Source organism: Arabidopsis lyrata (assembly GCF_000004255.2).
Source record: "Arabidopsis lyrata subsp. lyrata unplaced genomic scaffold ARALYscaffold_4, whole genome shotgun sequence".
In the NCBI taxonomy this organism is placed as follows: Eukaryota; Viridiplantae; Streptophyta; class Magnoliopsida; order Brassicales; family Brassicaceae; genus Arabidopsis; species Arabidopsis lyrata.
Window position 1 is genome coordinate 17,308,213 of NW_003302552.1, and position 18,691 is coordinate 17,326,903.

Here is an 18,691-nt window from a genome sequence, read left to right on the forward strand (position 1 = left end):
TATATGTAGATCTTTATGGATTACATTGATATATTAAATCATATACTACATGCTAAAAATAAATAAAAGAACAATAAAGGTTACACTTACACATATGATTGGTTGGATATGGTTGTCACTTGGCAGTTAGATCATTTTCGTTGCTTTACTAAATTTTAATAAATAAATCAAACAGTCTGTAACATTTACATATTTATATACACCAATGCCAAAATTCTTTATTTTATGCATTGGCACATTTTTTGCTTTTCCTTTACAGGCAAAACTCTTCTTTCCTAAAGATGCATTATTTTCCATTTAATAAAATACAAAACTTGACCGTACAAAAAACATACAAATACACAGTAGACAATCGAATTAAGTAATGATTAAGTATTAAGATTAGGTAAAATGGTGTAATTAAACGATTTAAATAAAAACAGAGCTTGCTTTACCAAATACCACCGAAACCCACTAAGAATACAGCAAATCGTCTCTCCGCCATTAAAACACCTTCCTTTGGACAAAAAAGCTTCAAACTTCTCTAAACCCCCAAATCAGCAAAAATAGGGTTAATCGAAGAACCTCACCGTAAGTCCACTGAGGATTCAAGTTCTTGTTTTGGTTTAAGGAAGAAGAGCAGCAAAAACCTCAAGGAGAAGAAGTCAAAGATGACTCAGAGTCAAACCAACGACGGAGCTGGAGCCGGAGCTGTTACGACGGTAGAAGCTGTTCCTCCTCAGCCGCAGCCGCAGCCGCAGCAGCAGAGCAACGAGATGGTGTTGCATACGGGAAGTTTGAGTTTTAGTAGCCATATGTCGAGGGAAGACGAAGAGATGACTCGTTCTGCTCTTTCGGCGTTTAGAGCTAAAGAAGATGAGATTGAGAAGAGGAGGATGGAAGTTCGTGAACGGATCCAAGCTCAATTGGGTCGGGTCGAGCAAGAAACCAAACGTCTCTCCACTATTCGTGAGGTTTGAATTTTACTCTGTTTTCTTTTAGTATAGACCCTGTAAAGTTTACGTCTTTGTATGTGTAGAGATTCGATCTTTGTTGGTGTTTCTCTGTTTATTAGCGTTTTCGAGATCTAGGATTTGGCTATAAGTGAGAGGAAATGTTTATACTTTTTCTTTGGACATGAGCTGTTTCTTTTGATGGAGTTATGTTGTGTTTCCAAGGGCAAAGATATGTGATTTTTGTGTTGTGTCTTGTATTGGAGCTTGAGTCTATGGCAGATCATAGGATTTGGCCAACTGTAATTGTTGTTATGATTTGATTTGATGGAGTTATGTTGTGCTTCAAAGCTAAAGATTTGTGTTGTTTCTTGTAACAGGAGCTTGAGTCTATGGCAGATCCTATGAGGAAGGAAGTTTCTGTGGTTCGTAAGAAGATTGATAGTGTTAACAAAGAACTCAAACCTTTAGGTTCCACTGTTCAAAAGAAGGTAAAAAAACCAATCTTTTAGTATTTGCTTGCATCATTTTGGTTTAGCATCATCCATCATTGACACAAATTTATGTGTATAAGTAGCGTTTTAGATTGATATAAACACACACCAAAGATTTGATCTTAATGGTAGCCAATTGAATCCCTAAAGGCAGACTTTAACAATTGGGTTTGCCAGGCCGAATGACCTATTTGCGTTTGTTGAAAGGCTGAACAAAATTCGGTTTTCGTAATGAAATGAAACAGGAAAGGGAATACAAAGAAGCACTTGATACATTCAATGAGAAGAACCGGGAGAAAGTTCAGCTGATCACAAAACTCATGGAGGTTAGTTCCGAACTCTCTACGAAGTTCCTAATTTTGTAGAAACTACGGGAACAAACCCGAGTATTTTTCATCGCTTGTTATACATAAATGGTGTTTGTTTTTTCTTTTTGGGGAGATGGAACAGTTGGTTGGAGAAAGCGAGAAGTTGAGGATGATTAAGCTGGAGGAGCTGAGCAAGAGCATAGAAACCGTGTGAAAGGTGTACAAGAACTAATTGGGTTCTTTGTGTGATGATGTACCTACCTAGTTTAAATTTTTCATCTTGTAAGATGTGTGTATTTTTAACATTTGTGGGTGCTTTTATTGTTGTTAGTTTTGAAAGTCTTTGGGGGTTTGATTTGTAAAATTTGTGGGTTCTCTCTTATTTTTGATTTAACCAAATTAGGGATATGGGAAAATGGGAGATTCTTAGGATACTGAAACTCATCACAGTGATTATTCTTTCTTTCTCTGTATTATGTTTTTGTATTTGTCTTTTTGAAGAATTTATTTATTTTATTTTAAATTGTTTCATTATTTTTTGGCTTTTTAGTAAAGTTTCTTCTCGTTGGCAAAGAAGAAAAGTGACTCTCGCGTGCGTTTTTGAATCTAAAAGCTGTCGGAACGGCAGAATCTTTTCACTTGTTTATTTGCATAATCCTTTCCGTTTATACATCAAACCATCGAACTATACAAAACGGGAAATTCCAAATTATATTATTTGTCTTTAAACGTTAACATTTTTTGAGTGAATAGAGATACCAAAGTTTTCGATTACTTAGCCACAGTAAATACATTTGCTTTAAACTTAAGGGTAGTTGCACTAAGTAACTATGAAAATATCATTGTTTTGTTTGCAAAAAGCACAAAAGAATGCTGAGTTTCTTAAATAACATTTTATTTGATAAAATAGTATGTTATTTATAGAAAAACCACCCCAATTAATTATTACTTTTTTTTACAAATAAAAAGTCATGGTTATCTATCTTATACACACACCCAAAATCTTACCTATATGGCCAATTTTAATTGAATATTAACTCCATCAAGCTCTAGTTAAGAGAAACTGTTTTGTTGGCTTTTGACTCCTCTCTCTCTCACTCTCTCACAAGATGCAAAATATCAGGAATGAAGCAGCTACGCAAATTAGAAGGAAAAAAAAAACAAAAAGCCCCAAAAAAAAGAGCTCAATTATAATGTAGAGAAGCAATAAAAGTTTTAAGTAAGAACTGATGAATTGTCTCTGTTCAAGGAAGTAAAACAATTCTGATGGGAGTAAGAAGTCTTCAACCATTTACACTCAATATTGGAACCTTTACTTGGATTATGTCAAACATTCATTCAGACGTACAACTTTTTCGATGCATCATTATCCTCTTTACAAAATACATTTAATAGTTTTTCTTTTTCTTATTTATTTCTTCACAGTTTCTAGTTGATGACCATATACATGTTCTAGCCTCTAATGCTAAAGCGAATATTGAATCCAATTGTAGATTATGTTACTCTGCCGCTACTTCAGCTACCATTCTGGTAAGCAAACGGAGAAAATCACTGTAGCTTTGGACCCAATTGCAGGCCCACTTGTTATAGTTATATACCAAACCTATATTAGCATTTACTGTTTATTTTTCAAATACGTACTCAACAAATTTAATTTTTTCTTAACTCGTAAATCTAGTATTTTAATTTGGATGTAAATGAAAATGATAAAACATCTTCTTCTTTTCTTAAGCTAACATGGGGAGTTCTACGCCGAATACCCGAATGTTGGAAAAAGAAATCCGATGTTATGAATACAACTTAATGGACGTGTTATACTTTAAATTTGTGGTTTTGTTATTTGGTCTCACCAATGCACAGGCGTCATTCCTGATGTCTTATGACAATAAAGATACGTAAATGAGAAGATTTGATCTTTGATTTATACGACATCTTTTTTTTTTCTCAGAGTCTTACTCTTCTACCTTCATCATACAGTATTAACTATTAAGTAAAGCATTCTTTAATAACACACATTTTCTTCTTCTTATTTTCGTTTTTTTTTTTTGGAATAAATTGGGTTTTGGTTTACTAAAGCGTGCACATTTAGAAAGACAGCGTCAATCCAATATCATGAGACAACAATGATAAAACAATGAAATAATACATGTGATTTACCTGTTATAACGACCGTTTTTATTGCTTTATTTGGTGGGCGGGGTATGCATATATATTAATATATATATATATATATATATATATATTATTTTTTTTTTGTTATCCGCAATTAATTAAAGCTCAAAAAAGCTATTCATTAGGAATGTTGTTTACATAGGTGATATAAAACGGTTCTGTGCGTATTTTTCGTTCCAGATTATCCGCCTTACTATTAGCCCTACGAGAAATTAAAGATAAAGAAAAAGATGAAAATTACTCTTTTTGGTTGGAGAAGACACCATCTTCACCAGGTCTGAACAGTCTGTAAAGAACGCTACCTCTTGATTATCTGCACCAATCATACACTTCATCGCCCAGAGAAGGGTCTCGACTTCGGCATGTAGTGGAGATAGACTTCTACGGAGGTTCGCAGCTCCCATGGTTGGCGGCTCTCCATTTGACGATGTACAGAACCAGCCTGTACCAGAGAACCTATCACTTTTTTTCTATGATCCATCCACAAAGCAACGGTATCCCGAATACTCCGCCTCAAGTGAAATATCCCTCACTCGATCTTGATTTACCAAGTCCACAGAACCATGATTTTCATTATGGAGCTCAATTTGAGCTGACTGCCACAATTGTGCCTCTTTTTCCGCTAATCGTAATACTTCTGTTGGGTCTGTATCTATGTTTTCAAAGATCTTTTCGTTCCTTGCTTTCCAAATATACCAAATAATCCATGGGAAGGCTGATGAATCAAATTCCGTAGGTATTCTCCAAAATAAGTGATCCAAATTCGTAAAATTAGATTTCGTGGGGAAAATCCCCATAGCCGTAGGAATCTGTGAAAGTGCCCAAATCTGTCATGCCGGGTGGCACTGAAAGAGTGTATGATTGATCGTTTCCTCTGATGCGCCACATCTGGCACACCCCGTGTCACAATCAATTCCTCTTTTCCGCAGATTTTCCGAAACCGGTACACATCCCGTTAAGATTTGCCATATGAAATGGCGTATCTTAGGTGGACATTGCACTTGCCAAGAATATGCTTTTAACGGGTTGATGTTAGGGCCAAAAAAATTTAAATTGGTCTCTGACTTCTCCATCCGTGTAGAATGATATCCCGATTTGACTGTATATTTTCCGGATTTTGTAAAATGCCAACCCAAAGAATCTTCTTTTGTTGGCGCACCCACAGGTATGGCGCTTATTAGAGCGATATCTTCTGGATTAAAGATCGCTTTTAAGAGATCAATATTCCAAAAGTTCGACCGACTATCTATAAGGTCTTTGACTTTTAAAGATGGGTCAGTAACTGAACCATTACTTTTTGCTGGTCTCGGGAATTGAGCTGGAATCCAGGGATCCTCCCACACTGAGATGGATGTCCTAGATCCGACTCTTTTAATAAGTCCTTTATTAACCAGAGATCTAGCTGAACATATACTCCGCCATCCATATGATGGAGAATATGATTTTATATTTTCCAAAGGATTGAATTTTCTAAAATATCGTCCTTTAAACACTTTTGCGAATAGAGAATCTGGAACCATAATCAACCGCCATAATTGTTTTGCTAGTAAAGCTGAATTAAAATCGTCCACATTCCGAAATCCTAACCCCCCGTCCGATTTGCTATTGCACAATTTGTTCCAAGCCATCCAGTGCATACCTCTGGAGTCACCATTTGAGCTCCACCAGAAATTTGCTACCGCGCTAGTAAGTTTAGAAGTGATTGTTTTCGGTAGTCTGAAGCACGACATAACATAAGTTGGTAGTGCTGCAGCTACCGATTTAATCATCACTTCTTTTCCTTCTTTTGATAAAAATTTGGTCGACCATCCGTTAATCCTTGTTTGTAGTCTATCTCTGACAAAAGAGAAAATTTTTGTCTTAGAACCCCCTAAACTCTCCGGCAATCCGAGATAAGAACCCATACCACCGATATTAGTGATACCTAAGGTAGATTTGATTTCTTCCTTGATATCATTATCTACCTTGTGTCCAAACTTAATCGAGGATTTAAAAAAATTGATCTGCTGTCCCGAGACCTCTTCATACTTCTTTAAAATCCCCAAAATTATCCCGCATTGGTCTTTGTTAGCCTTGCAAAAAAATAAACTATCATCTGCAAATAACAAATGTGAAACCGAAGGGCTTGCATTTGCCACTTTGATACCCGTTATTAATTTTTCCCGTTCAGCTTTCCGAATATTTGCAATGAGCACTTCTGTGCAAATGATGAATAAATAAGGTGAGAGCGGGTCTCTTTGTCGTAAACCCCTCTCTGGTACTATTAGTCCTCTAGGTTGTCCATTAAGGAGAACTCTATATTGGACCGTTGTAATACACCACATTATCCATTTAATCCATTTTTCATAGAAACCCAACTTCCTTAAGACCTTCTCGATGAAAATCCATTATACCCTATCGTAAGCCTTGCTCATATCCGTTTTAATGGCTATAAATTTGCCTTTACAAGACGGGTTATTAATATATATATATATATATATATATATATATATATATATATATATATATATATTGAATTCGTCAGAGTCTGCCTTTTATAAAGAAAATATTTTAATTCGCTTGCTATTTCATTTTCATATTTTCTTTCTTGTCTTGTTGTATTTGGTACGTTATGTATATACGTAAACAAGACAATAAAAATCAAAACAAGATCGGCATGCAAGTTTGTGCTTTTGTTCATTAATTATTTAGGACATAAAAAGTGAACGCAACAAAATGCTATGAGCTTTGATATTTCCACCTTTTGTGATCACAAATCTCTTTCGTGTTAGTTGTCCTAACAATTAATACAAACCAAAATCCAGAATTTTATTTGTAAGACTTAATTTCCGTTTCCAAAAAACAGAAGACTTAGGACATTTTACAAACTAAATCAAATCTATATATGTTCAGTGCTGATAATTAATGGACCCAATACCCAAATTGTTTAATTTAGTATTTTACCATACGTTATCATACGTTATCTCAGGACATACTACATAGTAATTTTTATTTTACTAAATTTTATAATGCAGCGTTACTTTGATAACCAGCTTTCTCTCCCATTTAAAAAAATAAAAAAAAAAGCTTCTCTCCCGTAGCAATGTTTTATATTAATACATAAATTGTCACGTAATTTTATTATGTTACGTATCAGTGTATTCCACATTTCCACTGTTCCTTATTGTTTACAACAACTAAAAATCAGATTTTCCAAAAGTGTTTTCATTTACTTATGTCTATATTCTCGATCACTTTCTTATCTACCATTTTTAGTATTTTAATTTCTTAAAATCGTTTCAAACTCATTGGTATATATATTTGGAAACAAAATTGGCCAAAATCACAAAATTTCAGGCTTCATGTCTATATTCTCGCACTCTTTTGAAATTTTCAAAATATAATAGCGTAATTTAAAAAACTTTTAAATTTGTGTGTGCACATTATTATCAAATTGAAGACTTAATTTATTTTTATATCGAAATGGTTAGTTAGTGTTCTAAAAAGCGGTCTAGGCGGTCGCCTAGCCCCGACTAGGCGCTAGGCTCTTATGCGACGCCTAGATAACCGCCTTGACCGTCTAAAATTACACAGATCTTGTTTAATGTATTATTTCAATTTTAATTAGAGTTTATTTATATATAGTTATAAATATTTATATATTATTTAATATAAATATAAATAAATGTTTTATCTAATTTTTGTTTATAATTTCATAATTTTTAGTTTTATATAGATATTTTATTTAACTTTTATATATAATATCATATTTATAATATTTTATGTTATAAACGTCTAAACCGCCTAAAAAATCGCCTAGGCCCGATTAGGCGTTCTAGGCGCTAGGCATTGGATCACCGCCCGCTTAGCGCCTAGCGCTTTCTTGAACACTAGATAGGCCACGTACACTCACCGTCTGAACGTGCCTTAGCCTTTAGGATTCTAAACGACGGTCATGACCTTATGCTTTGTCTGCGTCTAATTTATTGACAATTTGGCTGTTACGTTAATGGCAACTCTCTCTTCCATACCAACTTTTTTCACTGATTTTTTATGCTGTCACTTCAAAATTTTCAGACTATTATATTAAAAACAAAATATAAAACTTATCATGAGATATTTTTTTCTTTTTTTGTTGATAATGAGACGGTAAGAACTTGTAGTAAGAAAGTTATCATATTTTTCCTGGTTTGGACAAAAAGCTTACAAGTGATCTATTTTGTGCATGATTTGAAGTGTGGACCAAATTAGACTTTTAAGGATGGAGTAGACTTTAAGGATGGCTTTGGTATATGTTAAACATGTTTAATATATGGACTATCCAATCAATCAAACTGCTCAGATAAGGTCTATAAACAGATTTGGACGATAACACGTCTAGCTAATAGTTTCCTAATAATTAGGGGATGGTTTGTAATTATTGCTATACGTTGAAGTACAATTTTATAGCTAGATCCGACTCACTCCCAAATCTGTATCCAGAATAATATTCTATTGTTTATTAATACAAAATTTCATTATATTCTTTTTTTAAATCATTATATTCTTCCTAATTGTTACAAAATAGCTACAAATTTGAAAAATTAGTAAGAAAATGATGAGATTTTGGTTTTATTAATTTTTTTTTGATAGATGATATTAAGGCAAGTATAGAACGAAATTAAGTACACAATCAAAATTAAGTAAACAATGAAAGAATAATCAAAAACATAGTAGGTTTGCAGTTGAAGTACACGTACAGTGATTATCAACAGTTACCATTAGCAGCAAAGGTGGGTTTCGAAAGAATTTCAAAATAAAGTTGTTTTCTCGAATGGGAGCCATATATGTATAAAGTACAATCTACATTTATCTATCCACTCACACATTTAATAACGACATTCGTATTAGTATTTTATTTTGATGAATAAAATGAACGGTACGGCCCGATTTGCGTAAAAATATGTAAGCACAGTATCATGCCACGAAACTGCATTTGTAACATTTTTATGCACATGTAAATTTTTCAATAAATAATTTACTTATGTACGTATTATAATTTCCAAAAACATTGATACTAATTTAAAAGAAAATTGACATTCTCCCGCGTGTATTAGTTTGTGTGAAAAAAAGAAAATGAAAACATGAATCCATGTTCCATTTTTTCTTTTTCTCAACATGAGTTACTCTCTCATGAACTTGTTAATTGTTATTTTGGTTTCGGGAATGATATGTTGAGGAAACGATAATTAAATCGTTTAATCGTAAATAAATTTTTTTAAAAAAAAATCGTTTAAACGTCAACAACCTCAGTTAATCTTATTTTGTTTTTTGTTGTTTTGTTTTCTGCTTCACTCCATATATGAGTAAACTTTTTAGTTTTTATGTATACGTAAACTTGCATCTCTGTAATTAACTCCATCGTTTTTCTAATTTCAATTTTATATACGATTTTTGGCTTGCAACATTTTTATAAGTACATACATAAATAAAAACCGTCGGCATATTCATAAATTGACATTTCATAGTACAAATAGGGATATTTTAATTCATTGGTCGATACAAAGTTTTGTCCTAACAATAAAATTAGCTAAAAAGACAAAACAGAAATATACGGTGTCGTTTTACATTCCACGCGTTCAGCAAAATCTTTTTTGTCTGCTGCATGCTCAGATGAAAAAAAAAGATCATAAGATTTGGCTAATTAACAAATATTTACTTAATCTTATATCTTGTTCATTTGTATATATGTAAAGTGGGTTACGTTAATATTAAATCTTTAAGAGAGCGGGAAATCCAAGAGCAAACAGTGTCTCCTTCGCGAAATTATTTATTTATACAGTATAGTATTATCAAATTGCAATTAATTCTTTTTTTATATGTCACTAGTGGTTACAATTAGTGGACTTCGCTTTTTATGGAAAAAACAAATCATTCATATATGAGACAACAACAACTAGAAAATATTCTACTTATTATTAAAACACAGATATGTCAATAATTGAAAAATAGGTATGAGTGGATGAACAGTATATGTATCTCCTGTTATAAAAATCTCCGCCTATCCTAATTATTCCCCGCTTAATCGTTAGGTTCACCCTATCTGTCTTAATTAATGACTAATCTCATAAAGAAATCAGTTACGCGATTATTCTTCGCCTAATTCGATTACTTCTCGTCTAATCCGATTACTCACCGCATAATCTTACATATTCCGATTATTTTAGATTGCAAGTATAAAAATTTTTTTTTTATTTTTGTTATTCAATCATTTGAATTGGGAGTTTATAATTTTTTACAATAATTTATGTTCAAATTTTAATAAAAATCATAAATTTTTAATAAAACTCATAAAAATTTGTCTCAAAAATATATTTTAATATATTTACTGCAATTTTAAAATAATATTAGATTAATATGTTTCTAAAATATTAAAATAACTCTAAAACTAATCCCTAATTAATCTCTGATTTTAATCCGATTTTTCGATTAATATCTAGGCTCATACCAAACACCTGACTAATACCTAATAATTTTTCAAACAAAGTACGTAACATATCATTTCCACAACCTCTCTTTACATCAGTTTTCAAATTCAAGCCAAAACTAAACATTAAATAAACAGTAGTGCCACATGAAATTATAGGTCGGACCATAGTGAAAATATCCTATATATATATAAACATACAAAGTCCACAGATGCTGAGAATTTAATAAAAAGGAGTACACAGCTGTAAAGCCTACAACTTTTATTTCTCATTTATGGTGCGAACCTTTTATTGTCCTGCCCAATGCATTTTTTTAATAGGAGTATTTAAATATATTTTTCGTTTTTATAATTTCAATTTTCAATGAGAAAATAATTCGATGTATATGCATAATACATTTTGTGTATATTAGCGAATTTTCACGTGTGGACAATCTACGTCAGTAGTGTATATAAACGTGTGTAGTGTACGTAGGACAAATCAGTCGTTGGATTAGTAGTTGCCAACAGTTGCCATAATTAATAAATTGGTATTTTACTCTTTTCTTAATTTGTGTTTGTTAGGGTCACGATAATATATAAATTTGTGATACTAATCATAGATATATTACGACAAAAATACGGACTTGTTCATTACTCGAAAATTATATGCAGCCGAAATAGATAATGTCTTATTTTTCCTCATCATTATCTTTTTTTTTTTTTTTTTTTTCTTTTTGTCATTCCTCATCATTTTCATCATTTTCAGATATATTTTTTTAAGAAAATCAATAGTTGAGATACAATTGATTCGCCATGATTTATAGGTATGATTGCTATTCTTGATTTCAACATCGTCAGATACTATAAATTTCCGAATGAGTAAGTTAGGATTCGGACCACTATTTGGGATTTCTTAAAATAAATAATCAACCATAGATTTCGTGCTATGCCCGGTAATGTTAAATGAAGAACATGGGGTGTTGTGTTTTGTTTTACTTAATTGTCAATCACTAAATCAGATATTCGGATTATGAATTACGTCAAGTGCCAATCAGATTGTTATCACTAAAATCATATCTTATTGCTTTCAAAACCAATTAACGTCAGTCCATTTATACATAGAAAAAAACATTGTATTTAATTAAAGTACTGTCCAGTCCATAACACTAAGCACTTAAATATTCATAACACTAAAACTAATCACTCAACTTTTTTAAAAAATTCTTCTAGACCAAATCTCGTACCAACTGGTATTGAATGTTTCAGTTTAAAGTGTTTAGTGTTTTTTTTTAATATATACATTTCTGAATTATCACAAATATTTTCAAAATCTAGTCACAATTTTAATAAATAAATTATAGATAAAAGCTTCATTGTTAAGAAAGTCAGTGATTTCAGTATCAAACGATAAGAAACCTAGCATATGATATATTTAGTACACGTTCCACTGAGATTTTCTTTCGTCGCTATTTGAATCTGAACATTAATTTTGGTCTCTGAATCTATATGTTTGCTTGTCTTCCAACATTTTGACTCGCATATCGATACTACAACTTCAAGCAAGACACATGGAAATATAGGAGTAAACACATGCAAACTAGCAACCCCAAATTTTGTCCTCCTACAATAGCTGAGCGAACCTACATGAATCCGGCTTTATCTAGTTCTCTTCTCCAATTATGATGTCAAATTTAAATCATTCATCCCTCAACAAGAATTGTCATTTTAGGAATCATCATCGTACATTCGTACCGAGCAACACTTCATCTATAAATATAGTAATAATTAATGTTTTTAAAGTCTCCTATAACGTTGGTTTCTCGTAAACAAACTTATGCATGTTCGTTCACAGTTCACTAATCAGTAGTTGAACTTTGCGATAATGTTATCAAAACGAGCGAGAGGTGTCATACAGGAGTTAAAAATTACGTGGAGTAGTTATTTCGATGATTATGCAACAAGGATTGAATGATTTGTAACTACGATCAAGTAATAATAAACACGAGTTCACGATGGTCCATTTGTTTTTCCTTCGTTACCACAGTATGGTTCTTTCATGTGAAAATGATTGTGCTTTATATAAATGGAGTACATGAGCCCATAAAAAATCAGGTGAGGTTACTGCTCAATCGAGTTTTGTACACGACTACAAAAATAGACTCTTATAATTTTAACACGTAAACTCTATTTTTGAGGAGTCTTTGTCTCTTTGAGGCCCACTCTGATAATAATATGTCAACTAAACTTTCTTTTAACAAACAAAATTACCGTTGCATAAGACACATGTCGTCAATATGAAGAAAGAAAGAATATAAGACGAAAACTTTACTTTTCTTATTTATTTTCTATTTTTCAAGATGCTAGGAAGTAGCCAAATCCAAAGCATTGACTCTTTATCCAATGTCTCACCCTTTGTCTTCAACTGTTCCTCATCCTTCACCAAAACCTCTCTCTCTCTCTCTCTTCTCATAAGAAAAGAGCAAAAAGCTTCCTTCGTTTTACTATTTCCATGAATCTGAATTCCACACACTCGAGAGAGATAGAGAGAGACATTAAAAGCTAAGTAAACTTTTTTACCATGGCTGAGAAGAAGAAGAAGCATTTACATGAGTTTCTTGAAGATGACCAAGAGCCTTTTCATCTTAACCATTACATCGGCGACCTTCGTTCTCAGATGGGTTGCTCCGATTTGCGTGTCAAGAAGCGAAAGTCCGACAACGTTGCGGCGTTTCCTCCTGGTTTGTTCTCCTGCGAGAACTCTTGTTTCTTCGCCGCTCATAAATCTCCTGACCCTAGAAAGTCTCCTCTATTTGAGCTCCGGTCTCCAGGGAAGAAGAAGACACGTGAGGGTCGAGTTTTCCTCCAAATTCCGGCAAGAACCGCCGCAATTCTCTTGGACGCGGCGGCGAGGATTCAGAAGCAGCAGTCGGAGAAGGCTAATACCAACAAAGCTCGGAGCAGAGGTAACGGGTTTGGTATGTTCGGGTCTGTCTTGAAGCTGCTGACGAACCGTAAAACAAAACCGCGTTTGGATAACACTGATGGAAACGCGGTTTCGTTGGAACGCGGGTCGGAACCAACGAGTAGTAGTAGTAGTAGTAGCCGAGGAGAGCGTTTCGTGGAGATTGACGATAAATGCTTTTGTGAGAGCCCTTTTCATTTTGTTCTCCACACAACTCCTTCTTCCTCCGGTCATCGGACTCCTCACTTTACATCGACGGCCAGTTCTCCGGCGCGACGCAGTACAGAGGTTTGTCTCAATCTTTTATTCTAATCTTTACCTACAAAAGTCTTGAAATTATGGACAATAATGTAGTTTAGATTTAAATTAATTCAGTAGTTTAAATATTAAACACTTAATTTCAAACTCGAATTGATAATCTAGCTCTTAAAATCTAGATATTAAGAGTGATATCTAAGCAAAATTGTCTTAATTGTTTTAAAATTTTGGAAAATTTAACATATTTTTGGATAAACAATTAATTTTTACATTTTCTCTCAATTATTCCTAAATAAATCTACTATTAATATATCCATAGTTAAATAAATTACCATACAGTAAAAAATGAGAAAGTAAAAAAACATTCTATGGAAAACTGAAAAAACATATTCTGATTAGAGCAGAGACACATGGCTGGCTGAAAATTGTCTGTTTGATATGACTGAATCACGAAAGTTTTTCAGAAGTACGGTAAATATGTTTTACTATTGGAATGACGGATATACCCTTAGTTTCGAGTGAAAATCCATCGTAGAGCTTCGCTATAGTGGGGGTGTTTATGTCATTTACACACCTGTGGTCAACCCCCACTATGACGATTATTGCGTCTCTCTAGCTAATTCAACTTCAAAGTTTTCAAACCAATTAATTCACCGGAAATCCATTTTCTACCTTTTATTCAGTGGGTTAAGTCTTAAATGTAAACCAAATTAAATCTTTTGCAATTATTAGCTACAGACTCTTAGAATGTCATTAACTTTCGTGAAAAAGTTTCAAGGTTTTGTCAAAAAGTTGGGATCTATTTTGGGAAGTATTAATTGGTATGTTTACAAAATTCAAAAGTTAAATTTACCCTACTTGTGGTTGTAGTTTTTTAAAAATGCATAGGAAAAAAAAATTCCTTATATATATATAGGTAACGTGGAGCAACGTCCCTTAATGGGTACGTAAAGTAGTGCGATGAGGATATAAATTTGAATTGCTAAAAATAGTTGTGATCCAGCGCCAGAAATAGTAAGAGACAAAAAATGTTACCAAAAGTGTGTTAAATGAGTTGTAACAGGACGAAGATAGCGATGAGACAGAGAGCTTAGAGAAAGTGAGAGCACAAGGAGAAGAAGATAAAGAAGAGGAAGACAAGGAACAATGTAGCCCCGTCTCTGTACTTGACCCTCTCGAGGAGGAGGAGGACGACGAGGACCACCACCAACACGAGCCTGATCATCCCAATATCCTCTCTTGCAGCTTTGAAATTGTACAACGTGAGTATCCAATCTTCCATCACATCAAATGGGCCAAAGGAATTGAATACAAACTGGTCCTGAGATCGTTTCAAGGGTTTTTAAATGTTGTGTGTTTTGACTAAGCAGGGGCGAAAAGGCGGTTACTCAAGAAGCTTCGTAGATTCGAGAAGTTAGCGGGGCTGGATCCTATAGAGCTCGAAGGGAAGATGTCGGAAGAAGAAGATGAAGAAGAAGAAGAGTATGAGGAGAGTGAGGAAGACGATAACATAAGGATTTACGATTCAGATGAAGAATATGAGGACGTGGATGAAGCGATGGCACGAGACAGGGGATGCGCGGAAGAGGAGAAGAGGAAGAAGAATGATGAGAGGCAGAAGAAGTGGAGGATGATGAATGCATGGAGGGTAGGGTTGGGAGCAGAGGAGGACGTGGACGCGGTGGTGCGGAAAGATTTAAGAGAGGAGGCCGGAGAATGGACAAGACACGGTGGAGAAATGGAAGAGGCCGTGTCCGATCTCGAGCTCTCTATCTTCTTTGTCTTGATTGATGAATTTTCCCACGAACTTGTCTCTTCTTCTCTATGAACAAATAATGAATTTTGTTAGAGACAAGAAAAATTAGTAGATTTTTAGATGGGCCATCATTGACTTGATAAACCAGATTAAACCTCTATATATAACATCTACCCTGTGTTTTCTTATCACTTAAAACGCTTGTAGAAAATGTCACAAGTCACAACGATAATCTTTTCTTACTTAACCATATCTTCCATTTCTTTTCTTACTTGAACATACCTTCTATTCGACAAATCTTCGTTTATTTTTTTTTTGACATCTTTTTATCGACAAGACCCGATCCATAGTCAATCCCTACTACGCGGGATAACGTGACTTAGTGGAGTCGAATTCCGGTGGAGAAAACGAAGTCAAGTGGACTTAACCACTTGATTAAAGGCACATCCCCCTTCGTTTCTCTTTATGGCAGTGAAAATATTGTTTTTAATTTTCTTTTTTAACATAACTGATTGTTCATTGTCTGGCATCTAAGTTTGAACTTTCAGCTTGATTATGTCGGTTTGAAATCAAAACCACGGAGTTATGCATGTTTGTGAAAGGGAAATTTTCTTTTGCTTAAAGCCTTAAACAACAATACGCTTTTGGTTATTTGATTTAGGTTTGGTTTATCTGGTTGATCATTCATTGTACCTAAACAAATTAGATCATGCCTGATTAAAAAACTCACATTGAAGGACTAGGAAACGTACCCACGTCTGAATTGCGTGTTTCTCACGAACTAATTAAATTTCATTTTGATATACGACTTTATTTTTAATTATTCATACGTATGATCGCAACATGTGACAACAATATCTCTACTACATAGTATTATCTTCTGTTTTTATATTACAACATATTTTTGCTTAAAATCATTGCCTAACATATGTTTTTTTTTTGGATTGGTTTGTTATACATGATATTACGTCAAAAGTAGTAATTTCATTTTATTGAAAATACTAACTAACAAAGGATTGATTGATTTGTGTTATTTCAAATGTAAAATTGGTAACAATTTGTTATATAAAAGAAATTCCCAAATTATATTCTTTGTGAATTATGATTTTAGGGTCGGGTTCGGACATGGTTGTCCCCTGACACTTACGTGATACCAACTGATACTTTCTAACATATAATCTATCTATCTTATAGATTATTCGCTTGAATATAATGTTTATTGGGGAATACTGTATCACTTTCTTATAAACTCTAAACATAGAACATTAAAAATCACTACTAGTTCTTCAAAGAAATTTCAGTGCGAGAACATGGATGGACCAAGTCATCAACATTCAACCATGACTATTAAATAAGTCTTCATTGAAAAATATACCAAATAATATCAAGCTTAGAATGAACCAGCTTCCACCAACGAAATAAATATACCAATCATAAAGACCAGTTTTGTCCCAAAACTACCCCTTATAACTTTTTTTTATAGATCCTTTTCATCAATTTCACAGCAATCAAAATGGTGGATGCGGCGGAGCAACCGCCTTCTGCCTCCGTATCCGACGAGGCAGAAAGCCTCCTCAAGATCCGCATTGAGAGGATGCATGAGAAGCTGAAGGAGCCACCGCGGTTGCTTAGCTCGGCTGCCGGAAAACCAACTTGCTCCATCTTCCGAGTACCTCAGAGCATGATTGATTGTAACGGTAGATGGTATGAGCCGCGAGTGGTCTCGGTTGGACCATTCCACCGTGGCCAAATACGCCTCGAAATGATTCAAGAACACAAATGGCGTTACCTAAACGTTCTTCTCACTAGAACCCAAAACCTAACTCTAGAGGATTACATGAAGAGCGTGAAGAGCGTTGAGGAAGAGGCGAGAGAGTGTTACTCCGAGACAATCCACATGGACTCGGAAGAGTTCAACGAGATGATGGTTCTTGACGGTTGCTTTCTTCTTGAGCTGTTTCGCAAAGTGAACAATCTTGTTCCTTTCGAACCAAACGATCCACTTGTAGCCATGGCTTGGGTTCTTCCTTTTTTCTACAGAGATTTTCTCTGTCTTGAGAATCAAATCCCTTTCTTCGTTCTTGAAACTCTGTTCGATCTCACAAGAGGAGATAACAAAAACGAGACCAACGCTTCTTTACCGTCTCTAGCGTTTGCGTTCTTCAACAACATGATGCACAGAACAGACGAAGATCTCGCCAGGTTCAAAGAGCTAAGAGCAAAACACCTCCTCGACCTCCTCCGGTCAAGTTTCATCCCGGAGAGTCAGCTTCACACGCCGCCGGAAACGAATCCAGGGAAGGAGAAGACGCCGTCCCACATCATCCACAGCATCTCGAAGCTCCGGCGAGCAGGGATCAAACTCCGGGAGCTAAAAGACGCAGAGAGCTTCTTAGTGGTGAGATTCAGACACGGAGCGATCGAGATGCCGGCGATCACCGTCGACGATTTCATGAGCAGTTTCTTAGAGAACTGCGTGGCCTATGAGCAGTGCCACGTGGCGTGCTCAATGCATTTCACGACATATGCAACGCTCCTAGATTGTCTGACGAACACTTACAAGGACGTTGAGTATCTATGCGACCAAAACATCATAGAAAACTATTTCGGAACAGATACAGAGCTTGCGAGATTCGTGAACAGTCTAGGCAGAGATGTGGCGTTCGACATAACACAGTGTTATCTCAAAGACTTGTTTGAAGAAGTGAATGAGTATTACAAGAGTAGTTGGCACGTGGAATGGGCTACTTTCAAATTCACTTACTTTAACTCTCCTTGGTCTTTTGTCTCTGCTCTTGCTGCTCTTGTTCTTTTGGTCTTGTCCGTTATCCAAACTGTTTACACTGTTTTCCAGGCTTATCAAAAATAAAATTCAACCTTTTCATTATATTGCGATTCAACAAATTTGTTGGTATGATTTGATGAAGTAAAAGCAATTAAAGAGAGTTCTTGTATTTAAACCATACTTCTATTATTAAGTACAATAATGTGTTTGTTGTGATTAGTTGTCCAAACATGCATCCATAGTGTTCGAGTAATAAATAAATGGTGTGGACTGTGGAGATGGATGATATAATATTTTTAATGAAAAATTCGGTTTACATTATCAAAGGATAACCCGAGATTGTATCAAGAGAGTTATAAAAATATTAATCACAACTTTAAAACAGTATACATACAACTACTCTAGAATTCAATAAATAAAAGCTTTCTAAAGGTTCAATTAATTATTAGCAAAAATACGTGATTGTTTCACAGGTTGACTGTAGGAATTGGTCAATTGAGTAGAAAAGTCAAAGATCCTCAATGTTGATTCTACGTGACAGCTCATGCTTCATTATCGAAGTGAATAGTAAAACCCTGAACTTTTGGTAGTTTCCTG

At 34.4% G+C, this 18,691-nt stretch overlaps 4 protein-coding genes across 5 annotated transcripts in view; 3 read left to right on the plus strand and 1 right to left on the minus strand.

The window, feature by feature from the left end:
* The window catches only part of LOC110229301 (polyadenylation and cleavage factor homolog 4-like), a 2,539-nt gene extending 2,055 nt beyond the window's left edge, over nt 1-484 (minus strand). Inside the window, exon 1 of the mRNA XM_021029080.1 lies at nt 464-484. Coding sequence (XP_020884739.1) covers nt 464-484 — 21 coding nt within the window. The remainder of the gene's footprint in view (nt 1-463) is intronic.
* LOC9317510 lies at nt 149-2,252 on the plus strand. Of its 2 annotated transcripts, none has more exons than XM_021029566.1 (4): nt 149-953; nt 1,313-1,423; nt 1,672-1,752; nt 1,877-2,252. In XM_021029566.1, the coding sequence occupies exons 1-4, from the start codon at nt 651-653 to the stop codon at nt 1,946-1,948; spliced, it is 567 nt and encodes a 188-aa protein (XP_020885225.1). In that variant the 5' UTR covers nt 149-650; the 3' UTR covers nt 1,949-2,252. The 2 variants fall into 2 exon arrangements, with proteins under 2 accessions (XP_020885225.1, XP_020885224.1); XM_021029565.1 differs by having other exon boundaries at nt 391-953; nt 1,868-2,252.
* Nucleotides 2,253-12,549: 10,297 nt separating this feature from the next.
* LOC9315678 lies at nt 12,550-15,556 on the plus strand. Its single transcript, XM_002879565.2, has 3 exons — nt 12,550-13,583; nt 14,617-14,815; nt 14,924-15,556. The coding sequence occupies exons 1-3, from the start codon at nt 12,912-12,914 to the stop codon at nt 15,379-15,381; spliced, it is 1,329 nt and encodes a 442-aa protein (XP_002879611.1). The 5' UTR covers nt 12,550-12,911; the 3' UTR covers nt 15,382-15,556.
* An 887-nt stretch (nt 15,557-16,443) lies between these two features.
* On the plus strand, nt 16,444-18,263 carry LOC9315679 (UPF0481 protein At3g47200). Its single transcript, XM_002879566.2, has one exon. The coding sequence runs from the start codon at nt 16,823-16,825 to the stop codon at nt 18,176-18,178; it is 1,356 nt and encodes a 451-aa protein (XP_002879612.1). The 5' UTR covers nt 16,444-16,822; the 3' UTR covers nt 18,179-18,263.
* The last annotated feature ends 428 nt before the right edge of the window (nt 18,264-18,691 follow it).